The sequence below is a fragment of the Pyrenophora tritici-repentis genome, chromosome 5, assembly GCF_003171515.1.
Source record: "Pyrenophora tritici-repentis strain M4 chromosome 5, whole genome shotgun sequence".
NCBI lineage: Eukaryota > Fungi > Ascomycota > Dothideomycetes > Pleosporales > Pleosporaceae > Pyrenophora > Pyrenophora tritici-repentis.
Window position 1 is genome coordinate 904,823 of NC_089394.1, and position 21,890 is coordinate 926,712.

Genomic DNA, 21,890 nt, shown 5'->3' on the forward strand with positions numbered 1-21,890 from the left:
ACGTCGACGGCAGGCAGGCGACATTTCGAGTCACATCGGTGCAGCCATACCACCGCAACAACTCCACCGTTATCCCGCGCGACGACGACGACAACGACAATTGCGGGGATGCGGACGATGACGAGTTTATCCCAGAGACAGAAGTTCCACCTCCACGAAAGCGCGGTCGCCCCAAAGGCTCCAAAAACAAGCCAAAACCAGCTCCCATCGAGACCAACGACGTCAACCTCACGCAACGCGAGGAGGACGACTTAGTGCTGTCCAGGAAGCTGCGTGCCACTGGCAAGATCACAACCCTAGGCGAACCATTCGAACTATCCACCAAGGCAGAGATTGACGCGCTGATCACTCGCGGAGTGTTCCGCTTCGAGGAGTATGACCCTCAGCGCCATGGTGGCATCCGCGTCTTTAAGTCACGGATTGTCAACGAGGTCAAAGGCAAAACTACCACTAAGCCGTACGAGAAATCGCGCCTCGTTGTTCAGGGTTATGCCGATGATGGAAAACGGATTGTGCTCACACAAAGCCCGACGATCCAGCGCGCCAGTCAGCGCATTATTATCGCGCTTGCACCCTCACTGCTTCAAATGGGCATGACGCTATGGCTTCGAGATATCACGCAGGCGTACACGCAAGCCGATGACCATCTCCAGCGCACGATCATCGCGGATCTTCCCACGCAACTCCGCGATGCCTACCCCAAAGGCACCATCATGGTGGTCGTGAAGCCGCTGTACGGCATCGCCGAGGCAGGAGCGTACTGGTGGTCAACCTACTTCAAACACCATACCACGACACTCGGGATGGAAACATCAACCTATGACCCGTGCCTCTTAATCACCAAGCCAACGGCGTTAGGCTTTGGTATTGTCGGCATGCAAACTGATGACACGCTCGGTCTGTCCGATGACGTGTTTGCCAATAAGGAGAGCAAGGAGCTGCGCTTCAGCGCCAAAGAGAAGCAGTTTCTTACTACTAACAACCCTATCGACTTTAACGGGTGCGTCGTTAGTCTCACAACAGACGGCGTGATCACACTACGCCAAAAGAAACAAGGTGAGAAACTGGAGATCGCAACTGACAAGAAGACGTACATTCAACAACGCGCACGTGGCGCTTACATCGCGACAATCTGTCAACCCGAAGCAAGCTTCGACCTCGCCGCTGCTGCGCAAGCGAGTGAGCCTACAAAAGAAGAAATATCCAAGTTAAACAAACGCATCGAATGGCAAAAGAAGAACCTCTGCCATGGGTTGACCTACGTACCTCTGGACATACGCAACCTCAAGCTGTTTACCCTAGTCGACGCGTCCTTTGCCAACAACAAGGATATGAGCTCCCAGATGGGATTCGTCATCGTACTCGGCAATGAAGTCACCTCAAGCGACACAAACTTCGGGATACGTGGCAACATCGTCCACTGGTCCTCAGTCAAATGCAAGCGGATCACCAGGAGCGTCCTCGCCTCCGAGATCTACGCGATGGCGCACGGCGTAGATATCGCAGTCGCGATCGGCGGCACCATTGATATGGTCATGGAACGACTCAACTTACCTAAGGTCCCCATCGTGGTATGCACCGACTCGCGATCGCTATACGATTGCCTTGTCAAGCTCGGCACCACCAAGGAGAAACGCCTTATGATTGACATCATGGCAATGCGCGAAGCCTACGAGCGCAGCGAACTCATGGATATCAGATGGATCGACGGTCGCGACAACCCAGCAGACTCTATGACAAAGGCAGGTTGCAACGCCGCGATAGAGAACCTCATCAACTCTAACGAGCTCAACCTCCGAGTGCAAGGGTGGGTCAACCGTGATCGCAACACCAAGCCCACGACCGAGAGCACCGAGCTCAGCAACCTTGAAGGCACCAAGTAGTCAACGGGCACGTGTGCGCGATAACGAAGGACACAAGAGGAGGACATAAGGGCATACAGGAAGGCGTATAGCGCTAGCCGAGATAGGCAACTAGCTACATTTCGGCAGCAGGATATTATTACAGATTTGGAGGATTTGGGGACGGATCTGATCTCCCGGCACAAAAAGAAAAGATAGTCAGTGTTGGGAATCGAACCTGCGGTAGATAAGGCAGCTGGTTGCTGCATGCACGAGCTTGGATTACACGGCTGACTAAGCCGTGTGGTCCGAGCTCTAGCTGCTGCCTTACTGCCGACCTCCCTCCACCTCCATAGAACAACAAGAACAATCACAATCATTTCAACTCGTTGCAACGAAGGTGATTCCGATACCTTAGCCGTATCAACAGCACGAATTGTTTTATTTTTAGAGTTCTGCACTGCTGCACTGCTATCTTATACTTAAAAAAGACTTAAAATAGAAGACAGAGGATAGATACATGTTGTTGGAAGGTCTATAGCACTAGTGCTGAAAGGAAATAACGATAACTAGGAATGCATTCTGTTCGGTGATGGTGATTGATTTTATTACGAACACAGCTGCTACGAAGGTATACCTAAGCTCTGCGCAAGGTGGGCCGAAGTCGGGCCGAAGTGTCCAGCAGCCGACGTCTCTACCGATACTCACGATCCGACACATGTCTTTATTGTTCTGAAATAACAGTCGTAGACATGACATGGAGAGAGAGGCTAGAGTTCTTAGTAGTGTACAAAATAGTTGTTCCTGGAGGACTTCTGAAAATTCCGTCTCCTTCTTTCACGAGAGAACTACAGAATTCGTGTATACTGGTTTTTCTGGTGAATAAAAACATCTACCTGCGATACAAACGTGTTTGGTTGAAATATAAACTGATGAAGAAGTGTATTCGCTAACTCTTCTAGAAATCGAAATAAAAATATTGGGTATCCTGACTGTAAAACCTGTGTATTTAAGGACTTAATCTCGTCCTATTACTATGGGCGGAAAGTGTTTGACTTTTCCTTATTTTTATGTAATTACATTATTCACCCTGTTACATGTCTCCTCTGTATTTAAGTCTTCTTTTATATCTTCAATTCTACCATGAACTATGCTTCGGACAACAGGAATCCTTCTGTATGCATTATGACGTTTTCTCGGCTATGGTTACTTGATAAAGTACCACCATCTCTGCCGAGTCTGTGACTCTGTCTTATCTCCAGACACCCACCTTGAGCGCACCACCAAGAGTACCATAAGCGACCATTACAGCAAATACTAAACAAGACCTATTTGGCTGACTTCCTGAGGAGCTTAGGATTGAGATTATTAAACTCTTACTAGACCCCTTGTTACTATACAGCTTGGCCTATGCATCGCCTACTATAGGTAGAGTACTCGATAGATATCCTCTGAAAATTGTAGAGGTAGTCCTAGACACTACTGTTCCCGTATAGACTTGTCGCTTAATAGGCGTAGTTCTTAAAGGGCGGTTTGCGCGATTTCTAGCATCCCTATCCGAGGCTCAAAAGGTGGCAAAAACTGACTCGACTGCGACCACCAACGAAATGCGTTCCTCTAGATTAGACTAAGCTGCTACTGCGGTTTATGTTTATAGCATTATAAGAGTTATCATCCAAGATAAGGTAGACTAGGTATGCCTCAGGCCACAACACACTAAGATTAGTCCCGGAATTTACCCGTCCTATGCTTCTATATACGTACTAGAATAATTACTAAGTCGTGTAAACCTGGAGTACGAGTTCTAGAAGGTCATCGGAACATTGCGCTGAAACAACTGAGACTCCCGAGGTTGTCATGCAAACATCTGCACACTTTCCTTTTCAAGATAAAATTTCCCCACGCCTGCTGACAGACGCGATACCTGCCATGTGTGCAATTTTGGACCCGACATGGTGGTATCAAAAGCACCTTGCATGTCTAGGCAAGCCGACAGCCGATGGCATGCGGCTCTAATAATACAGCGAGTGCCAATCTCGCCGCATGAAGACCCGAACGGCCAGAAAAAAATAATTTAACAACAAAGCGTAACCGAAGCCAAGCTGAAAAGGGATTTCCTGGAATGATGGAATTTTTTGATTAAATCACACAATCCAAGGATTGATTTGCCCGTGCCACAAAAGCCACACACGTGCATGTTGGGTTGGTGTCGGGCCTTAAAACCACACTAACACGACACACGTTCCCTTACTCATCCTATCCCACCCCGCACCTTTTCTCCACTATGTCGCAGTCGCGTACCTCAGCGCCCGTCACGCTGTCGTCTTCCCCCCCTCCTGGCGGCAAACATCACCAGCCACTCCCTGGGTATCTCGTGCGCCACCTAAACCTTGGCTTCAACCAGGACGACATTTCCGCTCTTCTCAGCGCAATCGACTCGAGCCAGGTATCCCCGTCTAGCAATACCAGGCTAGCGCACCTTCCCGCCGAACTACTGCTGCAGATACTTGAGTACGTTCCTGTCGATCATGTGCTCGACTGGCGACTGGTGTGTAGGAGTTTTAGGGATGCGATTGATGGGAGGGTCCTATTCCATCATCTACACCGGACGGAGCTGATTGGATACATGGGGTCGAGATACTCGCATCCTCTGACCGCGCTCGACGATGAACAGTATGAGAGGCTACACCTGCTGAGAGCGCGCTTCGAGTGCATACAAGGACCAACTCCTGATGCATCGGCGAAGAACGATACACCAGTATGGAGCGGCAGACAGGCCTTGTTCCGAATCGACGATAGCTGGCTCGACGAGTTCCGACATATCAGCGGGGCGGCAGCGAGAAAAGGCGATATTTGGGATTCAGATAGACTGTGGATCGATGCTTTGAGTCGACTCTGTCTTTGCTCGAGCGATGAACTCATTGGTACACTGCGATGGTGCATCAGGCTCGACCATGCTGTTCTCGATCTCGACTTCTCCGCCCAAAGACTGGTGAGCGAGGTCTGTTTCTCCATGCGCAAGGGATCCATACGGATTAATTGGAAAGACACGATGTTCCGGTTCCTGAAAACAGAGCGAGCACTCCGTCTGATGTTGGAAAAGGTACATACACCCCTCTCAACATCTCAACACCTGCTAACTCCTCCAACACAGAAGCGCAACTCGCCCTTTACATACAGCCACATGGAAGACTGTCTCCGCGCCATCCGCCGCGATCGCCTCTTCGCAAACCTCAACCGCGACGACCGCGACGACCGCAATACAGCCTGGCACCTCCGCCTCCTAACCCCACTCTTCGGCCGGCCCTCAGAAAACCACAACACGAACCTCCAGCCCATCGAAGACGAAGCCATAACCCTTCTCCTGCTCCTCCGCCGTGCCGCCGCCCTCTCCCCTACGCAAACCCACCACCTCGAAACGCTCGCCGCAAACTACCGCAGCATGGAAAATGAACTACACGAACTGGACAACGCGTTTGGAGAATTCAAGGCGTACATGTCGTTACCGGGTTTCCAGATGAATATCTTGTTGCCGGCTATGATTCGTAATGCGGATAGTGTGCCGAGGAACCCCGTGGCGTGGTCGGATGAGTTGAGGGTTAGGATCGAGTGTCATGTGGAGAGGTGGCAGAGTCAGAGGAAGGTGGTGGAGCAGGTGAGGATGTTGCTGGCGGCCAGTAATGAGGCCATGGCTGTGCCGGATGATAGCTTTGATGAGCTGGGCAGTGATATTTGAGTGAGTGGATGGGGAAAGGGGTGAGGTCATGGCTTCGTTTTATTCTTCTCTCTATATACTTGAGTGGGTTCTGAGAGGTGAGATACATGGGCTACCGTCTCTTTCTTGTAGATACATGATTTGTGCATGGAGTGTATACTCTGTTTAGATCTTAGTAAACTCATTACTAGTAGTCCACGAACCTATACGTACACATCTCCTTTCTAGCATCCCAGATCACCTAGATCAATCCCCGCATCCCTGAAGCCATGGCTTAATGCTTTACAGCCCAGTCTCAACACACGTCCCCTTTCTTCCGCGGAGACATCAAGTCAATCAAGCATACGTCGGAAAACAAAATCCAAAACCCTGCACACTTCACTCAACAGAACTCAGCAAGGGTCAAGTCATGTTGAAATGTGAATTATCATTAAGGCCCCTGAAACTAGTTTTTCCTCAAGGCTTTGTATGGTAAAAAAAAACGTAAAACGTCCATGTTCTTTGGGAACCAGGCATGCTTCGCGTTCAAATCAATATGCTAAAGAAAAATACGCAAAGCTATTCCATCAAATCATAACCTTTGCTGCAATGTTATAGAACATGAAGCCAGAATAAAAAAAAGAGAAAAAAACTCCAGGGTACGCGTACAAGTTGTGTATCAATGCGCGCAATTGGGCAGTCTGAACTTGTGAACAAATGCAATGCGATGCAGGAATGCTAGCTAGACGCCGGGAATACCATGCGGGAAAGATGTTGGGGTTTCCTCTCCTTCTTGATTAAGTATGAATCATCGGACAATTTAGAGCACCAGAGCAGCTCCAAGGAAGACCATGGATACGCCAAACATGGCGAAGGGGGCCATGGAAGCAGAGGCAACACCACTGGCGGGAGGTGCATTCGCTGCTCCGGTAGGGCTGGATGTGGACGAGTGACGTCCTGAAGTTCCAGTCGCGCCGCCAATGACGGTGTTGTAGGGCGTCGCAGTGGAGAAAGCAGTGTTGTTGCCGGCACTGTCAGTCGGGTGAATGCTTCGGCTTTCGGTGGATAGACCATCAGTCGAAGTTGCGAACAACATGCTAGTAGAGCCCGACAAAGCGCTTGATGTGGTGCTGCTCATGGGGCTGCTGCTGGTAGATGTCTCGGGGAAGATGGCCTGGATGCGGATCTCGTGGCACTGAGCGCCAATAGATTCGTCGTAGAGGTTGCCAAAAGCACCGCTCATGCAGCGCCACCAACGTGTGCTGCCTCCAATGGCAAGAGAGTTGTTGCCGCAGACAGACCAGCCACCTGTATAGATTGAGCCTGCTTGTGGTGGACCATCGAATTGGAATTGGCGGTTAGCCACAACGGCGCCAGTGCGGCCATATTGGTCGTGCAGAATGCCATCTTCGAGAGTGCAGAAGAGGTCACCATCAGAAGCCTGGGAAAGAATCATGTCAGCATAAGATGTCAAGATGCACAGAATTGTGCGCATTGTGGCTGCATACCTCTTGAGCAGTCTCACGCTTATCCAGAGAAGGGTTTTCGAGGGTGCCGATCCTGAAGGGAGTCTCGATGGTCGTCTTGCAGCCTTCAGGTGCAGGTGAATCGGGTGAAATGCCCTCTGGAACGGCCTGGGACAGGGTCGTGGCCGCCAGGAAGAGCGGCGCGAACAAGGTTGAAGTGCGCATGGTGATGGGTAGTGTAAGAGACCCACAACAAAGTATCGGGACGTGGTTTCGTAATTAGGCGGGCAAGTAACAGTCTTAATACACTTGAATACGAGATTGGGAGTAAAGTGGGCTGAGACAAGTGGAATGTCAAGAATAGAGCACAGCAGAGCGGTGATTAAGAAAGAAACGAAGAGGTTGGATTGCGACCAGCCGAGAGATTATTTGTTGGTGCAACGCCCGCGCGCCTCGCCGGCTTGGGTGCCAGCTGCTAAAGCAAGGCCAAAGGAGCAAAAGCAAGCTGTACCTGCAGCTCTAGGCCATATCGGGCAAGCCCAACGCGCGGACAGGCTGCTTGGAGCCCCTGCGTAGATTGCGTCTCTATGGTTGATATCATAAACACTGGGGATGTAATCTGCCGGCCGCATGCTTGGGTCGAGAGCTGCACGATATAGGGATACTGCACAGCCGCATTTCCCCTACACACATGCACATGCGAACTCCTCTATCGCACATGACCATGTCTCGTGTCGCATACAAAAGCGCAAACGATACGGCCAGCGGGACTCAGCGCAGGTACCCGTTGCTAGATTTTTGCAATCACGACCTGTCAAACGCTACCCAGAAACTAGCCGGCGATCGGCACACCTGGGCACAACAGGAGTGACAAGATTCGAGCGAGCAACCACCCGGCGCCCCGCCTCCATGCACATGTAACGCCTTCACCGCAGGAAAAGTCTTTCGCTTATGCAGCTGTCGTGTCTTTTTTCTGGTTGCGCAAACAGCCACACGAGGCTGGAGAACCGCCGTTTTTTGTTTGGGCCCTTGTTCCAGGTCTTGCAGCTGCAACATCATCGACATCTTGTACATTTTCGCTACCGCATCTTCTTTCGTCTGCGCTACACTATCATGAACCCATGCCTGCGTGCCTGTGCCCGGGGGAAACATCCGGATCTTCTGCCATGGCCGCCTTCGTCTCTTCGCACACCCGCTGCATCGCAAATGTCTTCACCGCGGCAGCTCTAGCTTGTAGTCCGCCCATGTCTGTTCTGTCGCGCTTGTTGAGATCAGGGTGCTGGAGCACTCCCGGCTTGTAAGTGTCGGCGCAAAGTGCCGGTACCAAGGCTTCAATATCGTCCGGTGCGTGCATCATCTCGAGAAAGAAGAACTTGTACCAACCTGCCCGGTTCAGCGCTGGCATGTACGTTGGATATCGTGAATATGATGTCGGCGGGTTCTGGCATACTTGCATATCGCGCGCATGCATATCCTGGTCAAAGTTCCAATTTGGCGCTAAAGCAGCCTCGCAAGGTACCATCATGTGCGGGATGCCTTCGAGACTCCATAACTTGGCAAAAGCGCTGTAAGACTTGTACGAGAAGAGATCTGCCACCACGTTAGTCACTGACGAACGTTGCCCACACTTAAAACTCACCACGTGCATCTTGCGTCAACCTGACCCAGCCCCCAAGCATCTTTGGCGCTTCCAACAGGCCCGTGTGCCTAGGTTCAAACTTCCGGTCCAGTGCATCAAAAAGCAAGTCTGCAAGAATATAAAATTCCCGTGTCGGAGTTTCAGTCGCTATGTTTGTAAATCTCCACGGGTCCGCCAGTGGCTTGTTACTGCCATTTGATGTCTGGTGGGCTGCGTTGGGTCCAGGCGAGGGTGACCCCGTCTGCGACCCTGAAGGACGATAGGCCTGGTATTGTGAGCCTGTAATGCCTAGCCCACATGTCTGGGGCTTTGCTTCCAGCAGAGTCAGGCTTCCCATATCGCCAGGCAGCTCAGCAATGAATTCGGTTGGGCCAGAATGTGCGCCATTGTCTTGTAATGGAGAAACTGGTTGCAGACTTGAGTGCACAGGCTTGTTCGACGGTATCTGGGGTGCAGAATTCGAATCGTGTGTGTTTGACGAATTGGCCGTGCCTGGTAACGTCTGCAACTGTCCCTGGGGCAGAGTGTTGACAGGAGTCGCACTGTTCCAAAGGTTCCAGAGCTGCTGCTGCTTTTGCTCTTTTTGTTCCAAGGGGTTCGGGGTTGGAGTAGGAGAGTATGGCTGCAAGGGTTTTGTTGGCACATCAGCCTGTGACTGACTGACAACTCCAGACGTGTGCTCAGTACTTAGATGCCCCCATTGCTGCGCGGGTACTACTGGTGACACACTTGAAGTATGGGGAGAAGACGTGTTCTGGACGCCCTGTGATCCTCCGACTACACCCATCTGTTGCCCAGTGTGGTGACTTTGGACTTGATTATGTGTTTGGAACGATGCTGAAAGGTGACCCTGCATATCCTGCCCCTGTCCGAGTTGTCCTTGTGTTTGCATCTGCCCACCCGGGCTCCCGCCTTGACTGTACTGCGACGGATTGTATCCGAGCGTAGTGGGCGGCGACTGATGCGTGTATGCTTGCGTGGCAGGCGCTTGGTTCGTCTGCTGCGGGAAATAGTTGATTTGCCCCGGGGGTCCTGAAGTCGGCGTATGGTGGGTCGGTTGCTGGTACGGGGAATGCTGGGCAGCTGGAGAGGCATTCGACGGGCGAGGTGGAGGGGGATGGCCCCAGTTCTGCTGCGGCGGTGGTGGAGGGCTGAGACTCTGGCCATGAGGTTGCTGATACGTTTGTGCTTGGTTGTGTTGTCCGTATTGATTCTGATAGTTCTGATAGTTTTGCAGATGCTGAGGCGGGCCTGGCGTAGGCTTGTTTCCGAGTTTTGAGCTGATAGCATTGCCCAGCTTGTTCAACATTGGTTTCCCAGTTGTCACCGCCTGCTCCAATCGCTGGTTCATCATTTGTCCAAAACCTCCAACCCCCTTCTGAGCCTGATTTGAGCATCCATAACTCCCCGTGTTGTACTGGTGGGACGTGGGTGCTTGAGAGGCATGCTGCTGCGCCGGGGCGCTCTGGTTAGGAGGGACGTAAGGTCCTGGAGGGGGCATGTGGTTGTACTGGGACATTTTGCTTAATACCTACGATAGGTGAATTCAGAAAAATCACCAGCGCGATCCAAGTCATTGAGACGTCCTGGCGAAACGCGCGACCTACATCGGAAATGCCTCAGCCGCACCGTCCACGACGCTTGGCAATTAAAGGGTTAGCGAGTATGTACAGCGTTAGTATAAAGATCAACGGATGCAAAACATTAGAGAATATCGATACAATGCCCTGATCAAGGAACACAGTGGTGAGTTGAGGCTCAAACGCAGCTGTCGCGATGCGAGGGGCGGTTTGCGGATCTAACGGCATGCTTGCTTAGTTAGACCCTGGGATTGTGTTGTCGTTCTAATGCAGCGGACATGTACCCAACCCCACTACCCCACTCGTTCACTCTATCTAGTCAACGTTTTTGTTTGCCTCTAACAGCTCTATGCGCGGCAAACTTCCGGGTTCATCGTTTATTCATAATTATGTCAGGGGTATAGACATCTAGAGAATTGACACGCAGGTCTTCGGCAGGAACATCAGACATATAGGACATCTCATTATAGCAGGGGTACCGTATGCCAACTGTATTGGCACCAAAGCTTCCTAATGTATAGCGGAGTCTATACGGCTCATCCCGCCGACCTCTACCAATATTTTGACATGACTCTCTTTATCGTTGATGAGGGCCTTGATGCCGTGTTCAACGAGATCTTCAAGCTGTATCTTGCTAGTGATCATCTTTCTCGGCTGCAATTTTCCTGCACAAACATTAGCAACTGTGCACACATTTGATTCTGGCTGATCGCAAGACTTACCGGTAGCCAAAAGGTCAATCACCGCTTGGAAGTCTTGTTTCTGATAGCCCAACACAGCCGTATACTTTGCTTCTCGGAAAACCAGCAGATTCGGGTTGAACGGCACTTCTCTCTCCCAGATAGCCACATTCACCACCGTGCCTCGAGCTTTGACAGCTTTGCATGCCGTCGTGAGGCTAGCAGGTACGCCCGCGCAATCGAACACCACGTCCGGCCCATCGCTGTCGCTAAGCACCTTTCCCATTTGCACAACGTCATACGTCTTGGGGCATATCACATGATGTGCCCCAAACTCTCTTGCAAAACGCTGACGTGCGCCTGATATCTCGCTGACAATAATTTTTCGTGTGCCAATTGCAACAAGGCATTGCACAATGGCAAGGCCAATCGGTCCACCACCCAGGATCATGACGACCGAGTCGGGCGTTATGGGAGCCGCGGATACAGCATGCCATGCAACACTCAAGGGCTCGACCAAAGCACCAATATCGAGAGGTACGTTGTTCGGTAGGCTCAGCACTGACCCTTCAGGCACGACAACAGATTCACTGAGGCCGCCTCCGCCTCCGGAGAGTCCAATGAAGCCGCCGTTGTAGCATACATTCTCCGATCCCGCTTTGCATGCTTCGCAGGTACCGCAAAATATTGTTGGTTGAACGACTACATTCTGGCCTACTGTGAAGGCCGAGTTACCTGAGCCCACCTCAGTGATGGTTCCTGAGAATTCGTGACCTAGGGTGATGGGTATCGTGTCGTTGGTGCACGGGTGTGGTGTCCTCGGAGCGAAGGTTGGACCGCCGAGATATTCATGGAGATCTGTGCCGCATATTCCTACGAAGGCGGGGGCGACCTGCGACGCATTAGACATGTATACTGAGTAGGAGTTGCCTGTAGTGAGAGTACGTACTCGAACTTGTCCCGCGCCGCATTTCTGCTCGTCCACATCCTCAATCCGAATATCTTCCTGGCCGTAGTATCTTGCTGCGCGCATGTCTTCTGGATCGTTTCTCTGGTCCTCCCAGTTCCTGAGACCCATTCCTTATAGTCTTGATTCTCGCGATCAAGAACGGTATTAACAAATGCACTCTCAATGGCAGACATAATCTCCACTTCAGCAAGGAACTAGCGACCTCGGTTCCGCTTGGGTTGAAAGCATTGCGCATGCCCAGGGTACATGTGACCAGAAATACTCCACAGTAAGCCGTGCCACCAACATGGCAATGAGGCGAATGGATACGGCCAGGCCCGGATGTATCGGCCTCATGGGGCGCAGCCGCTCGCACAAGAGGCTTGGTCAACCGGATCCGGGTCCGTCAGACCTCAGGAGATATCTCCCATGCGTACAGCAGGTATCGCACCGGCCCACAGGAAAGAGTTTTGTGGAGTCTGTGGGTATTGTTGCATGCAGCTGGGTTTGCGGGGGCGGGGAAATTGTGGAATGACTAACTTGGGCATCCCGGATGCTGGGCTCCTTTCTGCCTTCCTCCGGTCCGGCTGATTAGGTCCCGACAGACGGGCTGATGTTGCCTGACAGCTACAACAACAACTACAGTGCATAATCAGGTTATGTGGTTTCCCTTTGCCAACTACGTCCTACCAAGTTTACAAAGACCTATCCTCTCCAACATCTCCTTACGTCACCGAGCCTACTCCGGACTTTTTTTGTTTGCTACGACGTTGTACGTGGCCTGATTGATAACATGAAATTATCCGACTTCATCGCTCCGTTATCGCAGGGGTAGAAAACGCATGTGTCATGCGGGAAGAGAAGGAGGACAGTCAAATCGCGGACATTTTTAAACCCTTTTTTTCAGCCTGATAATTGCACCGATTGGGCCAAATAAAAAGATCTAACGAATCACGTGCACAATTTCAAGGAGCCGATGCAAGTGCAGTAGCACGGAAGAGCGGAGAGCCGATCACGCGCTATATTCACGCCTACATGCCAGACTGGAAACATGGTTCGAGTACCTGACCGCTTCGGAAACAAGCCCGCTATCGTTCACAGACTGAGGTCAGCGCGATGGTCCTTGACAAAATGAAAAAAAATCCCAAGCGGATGGGTAACAGACGAAGAAGCGGAAACAGATAGGCATAATTTCGAAGCCATGCTCATATTCCAGGTCATGCGAATTCGCCCCTTTTGATGAGACTGTAAGTATACATGTTCCTATTTGCTTGCGCGTCTTCTGACATTGTTGTCAGGTACCACGTAGCCACCGACGACAAATCCAACGTCAGCTTGACAAACTACAAACCTCTCAACATTTCTTACACGTCCAATGTCTAGACAACGTCTGGAGTTCGGCAAGGATATCACCATCGCGTACACCGTATCTACATTTATGTTCCTAAACCCGGGCGTTATCGCCAGAATTACGGCTAAAAAGCTGTCTTCACGGCCGCAACTTGGAGATTGGAAGTTGCTCAGAGTCGCCCAATTAGAGCGTCCGGTCTTCTTCGTCCAGCACACGCGCTGCATGTGGCAAGACGAACTTCGAAACGAATGAAGCAGCGTCAAGAAGGATATCTGTCATGAACGATGAAACATGAATGAAAAGTTCGGGGAAATGGGCGTTTCTTGGGGAGCAAAAGGGGGGAGGAAAATGGTTGTGGACTTCGGAGAATTGGAGAGATTCTGGGTTCCGCGTTGGAGTAGCAAGGACTGTCCCAGTACCCATGTGCCTAGCGCAGGTACAGGTCCGATGTGGCAGATGATCATATCGCGAGTGGGTAAGGATAGGGCTGCCGTAACATTGAAAGCTCGGTATTGTGGTTTTCGAAATACCTTGAGCCGCCTGGATCTGGTTAGCTTGGTGCCCAAGAACATCAACTCCCATAGTAATTTGTTAGTAAATTAATGCAGCAGCCGTTTCCCACCTCCAGAAGCCCATGAAGCTAGTCCTGTACTCTAAATCGTTCGTGTATAGCGTTTTGTTTGTGTGGAGCTTGTTGCGAGCTCAATCTAGCTGCTGTTGGGATGCCGCCCAAGCGCCAGCGTAAGCCGAAGCAGCCATTCGATCAAGGCGTTAACCCGTCCTCCCAGAAGCGTAGAGCGCCAGCAACTAGACAAAATCCTACCCATTTAACGCCTAAACGTGTCCGCCGTGAGGCGCTGCCGTCGCCTCCAGCGACTGCCCCGCCGCGCCGTCAAAGCCCGTTGTCCGAGCCTGAGCTGCAAGCCACCCAAACAGCTGCCTCCGCGCAAGCTGAAGATATCGTTGGCGAGGATGAGGATACTTTCGAGGATGGAGATGGCGATCCGCTGCCTGAGGATGAGGATGAGATCGCTGCTAAGGGCGCTGCCGGTAGTGTTGAGGATGAGGGAGAGCCAGCGTACCGACGTCAAGAAGGCACTCCATGGCTGCCTCGCTCATCGCAAGCGCTAGAGGATGAGGTTAATCCTGTACTGCGCGTTAGGTGGAGGGCTTGCCTTGGTGGTGATATGGAGAAACACTTTATTCCTGAAGCTGCCGATAGCGAGCACGGCGTACGGCTGTACTCGCTGCATTTCGACGACCTATGGCAGTGGGTAGATGACGTTGTTGCAGAATTACGGCCAAAAAGAGCGAAGATCTCATCTGTTTGCACTGTTGTTTACCCAGCTAAGCAGGCCAAACGCGAGCGCGCGATAAAGCGATTGCGGCGAGGTGTTGATGCAACGTGGAATAGCTTTCAGCGCCTTGTTGTAGAGGTTGATAACTATGTCAGCGAGCCAGTAAACGTCGATTTCGAGCTCATCTTGGCTGAAATTCCAGGGGAGCAGCAGCCGTTGCCAACGGTTGTCGACGGTCCTCGTCGACGCACCGCAACGGTGATTCAAGAGGAGGGGCTTGCTGGTGTAATAGCAGCTGAACAAGCAGGTAGCGGGCATGCTATTGCTATCCGGGATAGATGGCGCTGTACAGATACCCATTGCGAGAACTATCCTTATTGCTGCTGGATGGCGCCAACAGCGAGGCAGCCAGCGCGCTTCGAAGATCACCTCTTTGTCAACGGCAACATTATCTCCATGTGGGCAAGAGCAATTACAGCGAGAAGGGCAACGTACGATGAGCCATCTGATGATGTACGGCTTGCAATTTTGAGAGCAAAGGACCTGCGGGTGCATGAGAAAACGCGCAAGTTGCGGGCGGCTGGAGATGGCGACGATGATATCAAAAGCTTAACAAAACTGCTCATCGTTGGACAGCTTGAGCGGATGAACAGGCAACCTCAACAGGAGTCTAACTTGCAGGCAGCTGCACCAACGATAACAAGAGCTGAGGTATCTAGTGCATCTCAGTGGGCGCCTATCCGATATGATCATGAGCAGGAGATTAACGAGCATACTAGTAATTTCTTTAACTACCTTAAGTTAAAATTTCCTACAGTTGGAGAGGACATTAACGAGCTTTATAAGACTCTTGTTATTGACGGAGCTATGGATATCAACCTCTTGATGCAGCCATCTGGTGATATCTTGAAGTTGTGGACGCAGCATTTCAAGCAGCCTCCTGGCTGGTTTTTCACGCTACAAAACACTGCAAAAGAATGGCAAGCTGGGTACCAGGGTCTCACAGATCGTAACTGGAGACGAGTCGAACGTTGTAAGAAAAGAGAAGAGATTGCGCGCAAGAAATTGGTGGTTGAACCGTCTAGCAGTGTTGTGTAGGATGATGGCGAGAATGCTTGAAGCTTAGTGGCCTGAGCGTTTTTGGTGACAGCGGCCCGTGCCCGCTATAAGTTAGTGTTGAGGTTTTTCAGGCGTTTCAAATGCGCTGCAACAATAGTCTATTTGGATAGCCCTATGTACAACACTACAACGTTATGCGATTATAACAGGTTAACTTCCTAAGATAGTTCTATATGTATAGAAATAGCTCTTATTTTTTTAGAATTATTAAATCGCTTTTGTGGGTTGCGCATTAAGGTGTAATCGTTCGCATTTGTATGGTATCATCTACCTATAGAAACGTACTGTGGCATCCATTTAAAAGCACAATTAATAGGGATAGCCACACCTATGGAACCAGCTTCTGCAGTTAATATTACAGCACACCAGCTGCGCTGCATACTCAAGAAAGACCCCAAAGTCAATGAAGTTCTCCGCTTGCGCTGAATTCCTTTTCATCCACCCCTTGAGCTGCTTAAAGCTCTTCTCGATGGGGTTGAAATCTGGTGAGTATGGCGGCAGATACTCAAGGAGTACTCCAGCACTTTGGCAAAGCACCCGTACACGCTCTGATCGATGGATGGAGGCGTTATCAAGCACGATTACTGAGGCTGGCCCTGGGTGAGGATTGCAGAACGGCAGCACTTGAAACTCTAAGAAGTCTTCTAGGATCTCAGATGTAATCGCGCCTTGAAAGATCTTATAGCTTATGTAGCCATCTATCGTCATGGCTGGCAGCAGCGACCACCGTTCTGATCGCCTGAAGCTGTGTGATAGCTCCACCGGCTCCCCGATTGGAGACCAGCCATACTTGCGGTCGCCCGTACGCTCATTGCAGGCGCTCTCGTCCAACGCAACGATCTGCTCCGCCTTATAGTGTTGCGCCATCCTGGCAAGATAGAGGCGGCGGAGTGGCTCACTCTGCTCCTTTGCCCGCTTTGTTGCAAGCTTGCGAGACCATCTCATCTTCTCTAGCTCTCGGTAAACGCTCGCAAGGCTTATCCTAACGTCGTACTCGTCGTACAAGAAGTCCCTCATCTCATCCATGTATGCGCCCGGTGAGCCATTGAGGTATGCCTGAAGGCCTTCGCGCTGAGCTTGCCGGAGTATAGATGGCCGCCCAAGTCGAACGCAGCGCGGCGGATAAGGCACGCCCCAAAACTCTAAGCTCAACCTCAGCTTTGCTACTGTGTTACGGCTCGCACCTGTAGCTCTAGAGATGGCTCGATCACTTTCGCAGGCAGCAATTCGGTCGAGGATAGCCTGGAGAACAGCGGGCTGCAAGCGGTGGCCGGTGCCTGGCATCGCGATGAGATGGGCTCGAGAAAATTGCAACACCAAAAACGCGAGTCAGTAGAGGCGATCGCAGCAAACAATGAACTTCAAATACGTTGTGGGTGTTAGAAAGCGTGGCTGCATCGATTTACTAACAAATTACTATAGGAGTTGATGTTCTTGGCCACCAAGCCAACCAGATCCAGGTGGCTCAAGGTATTTCGAGAAACACCCATAACACAACATGTGACATGTGCAGAACCTCTGCCTACTCGCACGAACTTCCGACAAACACAGAGGTTTTTCTCCCAACGCCTGCAAATTCAATGTAAAGCTCCTGGCATGCCTGCCCGTGGTATGGAACTTGACTCGGTTCTATTCTTGGCAGATACGACATTTTCATTACATCTTTCTAGAGAGATGCTACGAGACACTGGCGTTCGCTACAGTATAGCTGGGCTCGGGAATAGCCGACGCAACAGGGTGTTTCGGTTTCTGGAACTTTCGATAGATAGGAAGTGTGCTGCTGGGTGCATAGGAAGACCAGACTATAGGAGCTGTGAGGCTCTTGATGAGTCGTGGCCGCGATCGACGAGCGCGTTGCATCGGAATTATCCGCGTACCGAATCCGAAGGGTGGGCTACGGCCGAATAGATCCGGACGGACTTTGTGGGCTGGCCAATCTGTGTACTGTGCTGTGGAGGTGGTAGTCGATCAGCTGCCTGGGTATTACCCTCAATAAGCATGTGTAGCCATAGCACTGAGGGTCCTACTCGTTACAATTGAGGGACAGTTTTCTGTCGCGAATATGAGTCAACCAAGTCCGCTAATACCAGCAAACGCTAGTACTTACGGCAACTGACAGGCGACAGGCGGAACTCCGGCAATAACTCTTTCTGCTTGAACCATGTCAGCACCAATCTCTGAAACACAGCCCCCAAATGGGAGTATGGATGCGCACCATCTTACCACGATGGTCAGTGTATGCCCGAAGACTGGCCGTAAGCTATTATGTTTTCGGAATCCCAACGGTCTGGACGGCCATAGGACGCCCGAATCGCCGCCCACTTACTCCTTTGCTGCACCGGCAACCAATGTTGTCTACCTTGACACCGTGGACATTTTTTAACACAACATTGACTTGCATCGTCGCGTCGTCGACGTAATCATGACGACCGACCAGTATGCGGATATACCCCATCTTTCTTTTCTTTCCAAACCAACTGGGGACGCAGCCATCGATTCCGACCTCCAATACATACGTAACTTGAACTGGGCGGATACTGCACCTGGACCTATCTCAACATGGCCTCGAGAATTGCTGGTGCTCATCAACCTTGCCATGCTCTCCCCGCAGCCCCAGCTATTCTTGCTTGGACCCGATGCGATCATTCTTTACAACACAGCTTACGGCCGGCTGCTCCGCGACTGTCATCCACTATACCAAGGAAGACCCATGAGCCTCAACACGGCATTGATTGCACAAAAGCCAGCAATGGAAAGAATAATGAAACGTGCAAGGGACAGATCGGATCTGGCCAATGAGCATGACGTCCTTTTCTTCTTTCCGCAAGACGGCCGTCTCGAAGAATTCTTTCTTTCAGCTACAATGGTTCAGTTACCACTGGCTTTAGATGGTTTTCATGCTACAACGTATGATGGGACCAATCAGGTCATTCAAACTCGTCGTGAACAATCTATGGATCACATCCGACATGCGTGTAAACATGCAGATGACCTACCCACCTTTTGTGCCTCAATGCTTGAAGGTATATCTAGAGGAGACGGAGACATTGCTTTTGCTGCAATTTACTATGCAGACTCAGAGTTGGTGCGTGAAAAAGAGACAGACTTCATCTGCAAGGAAGTGAGCTCTCGGGAATTCCTGCTTGCCGGGACTGTTGGCTCCTTCCCAACGCCACTTCCAGCCAGGATACATCGTGGCTCTGACAAAACATGGGTCAAGGCTCTTTTCAAAGCTGTCTGCACTCGCAGTACGGAGGTTCTTCAACCATTGCCAGTGGAAATGTCTCAAGCCTCCTGCAACCGATGCTATGGCGATAACTGCCTTCAGGCCGTTATATTACCCAGTGTTCTGGACAGAGCTACAAGCGTTCACGCCGTATTAATTGTCGGACTGGCACCACGAAGGCCTTATGATAAATCATATCAGTCATGGATACGAACGCTTCATCGCAAACTCTGCAACGACGTTGCATCGATTACTATATCCGAGGCAAGGATACTCGCAAACGCAAACGACAACAGAAGGCTCGCAAGAGAGAAGGAGGTTTTTGCAAAGGAAGTGCAGTTGAAGCGGCAGGAAGCAGCTTGGGCAACAGGAAAGATCAGGAGAATGTTGGAAATAATGGAAGCAGCTAGGTTTGTGGCATATCCATTGCGTCTGGTAACATCCCCTGACTTTGACTTCACAGCGTGGGTGTTTTCGAGTGCGCTCTGACAGGACGAATCACTCAAAGCAATGTATGATAATTCCTCCGACCCGAGCGTTTCCATGCTGACATCTCAAAGGACGCGTTTTGCAATTTGAGTGGTTGCAGCAAGGATCTCACAATTCAGTACGAGACACGGCTTATCGAGCTATGCGAGTCAGAAGACGAGCCGATATTAGCACGACACTGGCAAGCATTACTCGGAGGTCAACCGGCAACAATGTCTTTACGATTTCGGCCTGAAGGCAAGGAAAGCAGATGGGTGCAGGTTGCCTGTGTTCCTGTATTCGACAATTCTTCCCGGGTTGTCAGTATCACGGGGTGCGCTACGGATATCGATGCACAGAAGCAGGTCGAGCATGAAGCCATCGTCAAGCGCGCCGTAGCCCTCAAGCAGCTTCACTTGAGCGAGGCTCGTCTTCTGAATCTCATCGAAAATGCGCCACTCGGGATTTTAATCTTCGACAAAGCCAGACGTCCTTCTTTTGTCAACAAAACCTGGTTTCAGATGACTGGACATCCATCAGTGCCGGTCAAGAATGTCGACATCCGCTCGATCATATTCCCAAAGGATATTCCCGAGTTTGACAAGAACTTGGACGATGTCTGGCGGACTGGAGAGTCAGCTAGCTTTCACATTAGGTTAGACCGGTTATGGACAGGAGCCTCTGACTTCTCAAAACAAGCCTGGGTGCAATTTACTGCCTTTCCGGAGATGTTGGGAAGTGATAGCTTTCAGATAACAACTGCGATGACGGACATCAGCGACTTGAAACTCTCTGAAGCTTTGCAACGCAGGAGGCTAGAAGAAGCCGTAGAAGCTAGAAGGCAACAAGAAAAGTAAGTCATGATGGATCGAAAGTATGGCTGCATCATCTAACAGTACACAGTTTTGTAGACATGACGAGTCACGAGGTAGGTTTTGGGAGTAAGCTATGGACAAACAGCTTTCTGACTACTACAGATTCGCAATCCTCTCAGTGCAGTCATGCATTGCACAGAGTCATTAGCACATTCATTATCGGAAATGAATATACTACTCTATGCGACAAGCTACAGGCCTACGTCTGATGGTGACAAGACCGACATTACGAAGCGCCTCCACGAGCTCAACAGCAACATGGTTGACGCGGTTGAGACTATCATGTCCTGCACTATGCACCAGAAACGTATCATCGACGACATTCTTTCCCTTTCGAAGCTTGACTCCAACCTACTGGAGATTTGCCCTACCGTTTTCCAAGTAAAGAGTTTTCTTGCAAGGATTGAAAGCACATTCAAGCTTGAGGCCATGCAAGCTGGTGTGGCGCTTGTAACAATACCGGATCCCTCGCTGAGCCGGCTTGGAGTTGATCATATCGAGGCGGATCCTGGTCGGATCATGCAAGTGCTCGTCAATCTGGTTGTCAACGCCATCAAGTTTACCAAAGATGGAGCCGGATGCAAGACAGTCACTGTGCGTATAGGCGCATCACCCAGGCCTCCCATGGATGTCTTTGTGGACCTCACAATGGTAACTCAAAATCCTTCACGGGCAGATGAACCGACGACGGCGATGAAGACAACCGCAGAAACCCTCTATTTGTGGTGTAGTGTCAAGGACACAGGTTGTGGGATGGATGCTGCTTCCATGAAGCGCATCTTCTCTCGCTTCACACAAGCTTCCCCCAAGACATACGGCAAGTACGGCGGATCTGGGCTAGGCCTCTTCATTAGCAGAAAACTAGCAGCTTTACAGGGAGGAGAGATTGGGTTCACGTCTCAGGAAAGCGTGGGCTCCACATTTGCTTTCTACGTCAAAGCGACTAGAGCACGTCCAGCTGAAGGACTCTTACCTCTCATTATCCCCGATGGGTCAGCTCCAGTCAAAGGGGTACTGGCGCAGTCTCCCATTGTCACATCCGAACGTCCGCAACATCCACAGAAAGATCAGCTGAGCATTCTTCTCGTAGAAGACAACCTGGTCAACCAGCGAGTGTTGAAGAAACAATTGCAACGTCATGGTTACCACGTCTACACAGCAGACAACGGGCAAGATGCTTTCGATTTCATCAAAACCACAAGACATTGGAAATGCGTCGCCAAATCCTTGGAGCCTCCCCCATCTATTGATATCATCTTGATGGATATAGAGATGCCCATCGTAGACGGTCTCCAATGCACAAACATGATACGTGCTGCGCAGAAGGACGGATCCATCGATAAACACCTCCACATCGTCGCTGTCACCGCAAATGCAAGACCTGAGCAGCTGAAGCGCGCGATTGAGGCCGGAATGGATGACTCGGTATCGAAGCCCTTTCGAGTCAAAGATCTAGCACTTGTCATAGAACGGCTAAGTGCTCGACGATAGCGGGATAGCATCGCACCTTTGGCTGTATGATAACGTACGCTGTAGGACAGGATCTACGATTCTAATATAAGCATCGGCGAGAGATAGCCGGTCCACTTTAGGATGATTTGCTCTCACTGTGAACATGTCACTAGCGTGCCTTCCCTTAATGTCTGATCTTCACTTCACTGGGAAGCTTGGCATCCAGACAGCACCCAATCGCCTGTTTTGCCG

At 50.9% G+C, this 21,890-nt stretch overlaps 8 protein-coding genes across 8 annotated transcripts; 4 read left to right on the forward strand and 4 right to left on the reverse strand.

The window, feature by feature from the left end:
• Window positions 1-587: 587 nt before the first annotated feature.
• Window positions 588-1,883, forward strand: PtrM4_103170 (uncharacterized protein; the record flags this gene model as incomplete). The annotated part of the gene is made up of 1 exon (XM_066107500.1): window positions 588-1,883. The coding sequence occupies one exon, from the start codon at window positions 588-590 to the stop codon at window positions 1,881-1,883; it is 1,296 nt and encodes a 431-aa protein (XP_065961949.1).
• Window positions 1,884-4,125: 2,242 nt separating this feature from the next.
• On the forward strand, window positions 4,126-5,577 carry PtrM4_103180 (F-box multi-domain protein; the record flags this gene model as incomplete). Its single annotated transcript, XM_001936274.1, has 2 exons — window positions 4,126-4,944; window positions 4,996-5,577. 2 exons carry the CDS (start codon window positions 4,126-4,128, stop codon window positions 5,575-5,577), a joined length of 1,401 nt encoding a protein of 466 aa, XP_001936309.1.
• A 778-nt stretch (window positions 5,578-6,355) lies between these two features.
• Window positions 6,356-7,226, reverse strand: PtrM4_103190 (uncharacterized protein; the record flags this gene model as incomplete). The annotated part of the gene is made up of 2 exons (XM_001936273.2): window positions 6,356-6,976; window positions 7,044-7,226. The coding sequence occupies 2 exons, from the start codon at window positions 7,224-7,226 to the stop codon at window positions 6,356-6,358; spliced, it is 804 nt and encodes a 267-aa protein (XP_001936308.1).
• An 886-nt stretch (window positions 7,227-8,112) lies between these two features.
• PtrM4_103200 (Med15 multi-domain protein) lies at window positions 8,113-10,159 on the reverse strand (the record flags this gene model as incomplete). The annotated part of the gene is made up of 2 exons (XM_001936272.1): window positions 8,113-8,591; window positions 8,641-10,159. 2 exons carry the CDS (start codon window positions 10,157-10,159, stop codon window positions 8,113-8,115), a joined length of 1,998 nt encoding a protein of 665 aa, XP_001936307.1.
• Window positions 10,160-10,730: 571 nt separating this feature from the next.
• Window positions 10,731-11,978, reverse strand: PtrM4_103210 (Tdh, Threonine dehydrogenase and related Zn-dependent dehydrogenase; the record flags this gene model as incomplete). The annotated part of the gene is made up of 3 exons (XM_001936271.1): window positions 10,731-10,885; window positions 10,943-11,792; window positions 11,850-11,978. The coding sequence occupies 3 exons, from the start codon at window positions 11,976-11,978 to the stop codon at window positions 10,731-10,733; spliced, it is 1,134 nt and encodes a 377-aa protein (XP_001936306.1).
• A 1,944-nt stretch (window positions 11,979-13,922) lies between these two features.
• Window positions 13,923-15,596, forward strand: PtrM4_103220 (uncharacterized protein; the record flags this gene model as incomplete). Its single annotated transcript, XM_066107501.1, has 1 exon — window positions 13,923-15,596. The coding sequence occupies one exon, from the start codon at window positions 13,923-13,925 to the stop codon at window positions 15,594-15,596; it is 1,674 nt and encodes a 557-aa protein (XP_065961950.1).
• A 330-nt stretch (window positions 15,597-15,926) lies between these two features.
• PtrM4_103230 (DDE-3 multi-domain protein) lies at window positions 15,927-16,901 on the reverse strand (the record flags this gene model as incomplete). Its single annotated transcript, XM_066107502.1, has 1 exon — window positions 15,927-16,901. One exon carries the CDS (start codon window positions 16,899-16,901, stop codon window positions 15,927-15,929), a length of 975 nt encoding a protein of 324 aa, XP_065961951.1.
• A 1,138-nt stretch (window positions 16,902-18,039) lies between these two features.
• On the forward strand, window positions 18,040-21,677 carry PtrM4_103240 (BaeS, Signal transduction histidine kinase; the record flags this gene model as incomplete). The annotated part of the gene is made up of 5 exons (XM_066107503.1): window positions 18,040-19,253; window positions 19,307-19,355; window positions 19,404-20,164; window positions 20,215-20,239; window positions 20,289-21,677. The coding sequence occupies 5 exons, from the start codon at window positions 18,040-18,042 to the stop codon at window positions 21,675-21,677; spliced, it is 3,438 nt and encodes a 1,145-aa protein (XP_065961952.1).
• Between the last annotated feature and the right edge of the window lie 213 nt (window positions 21,678-21,890).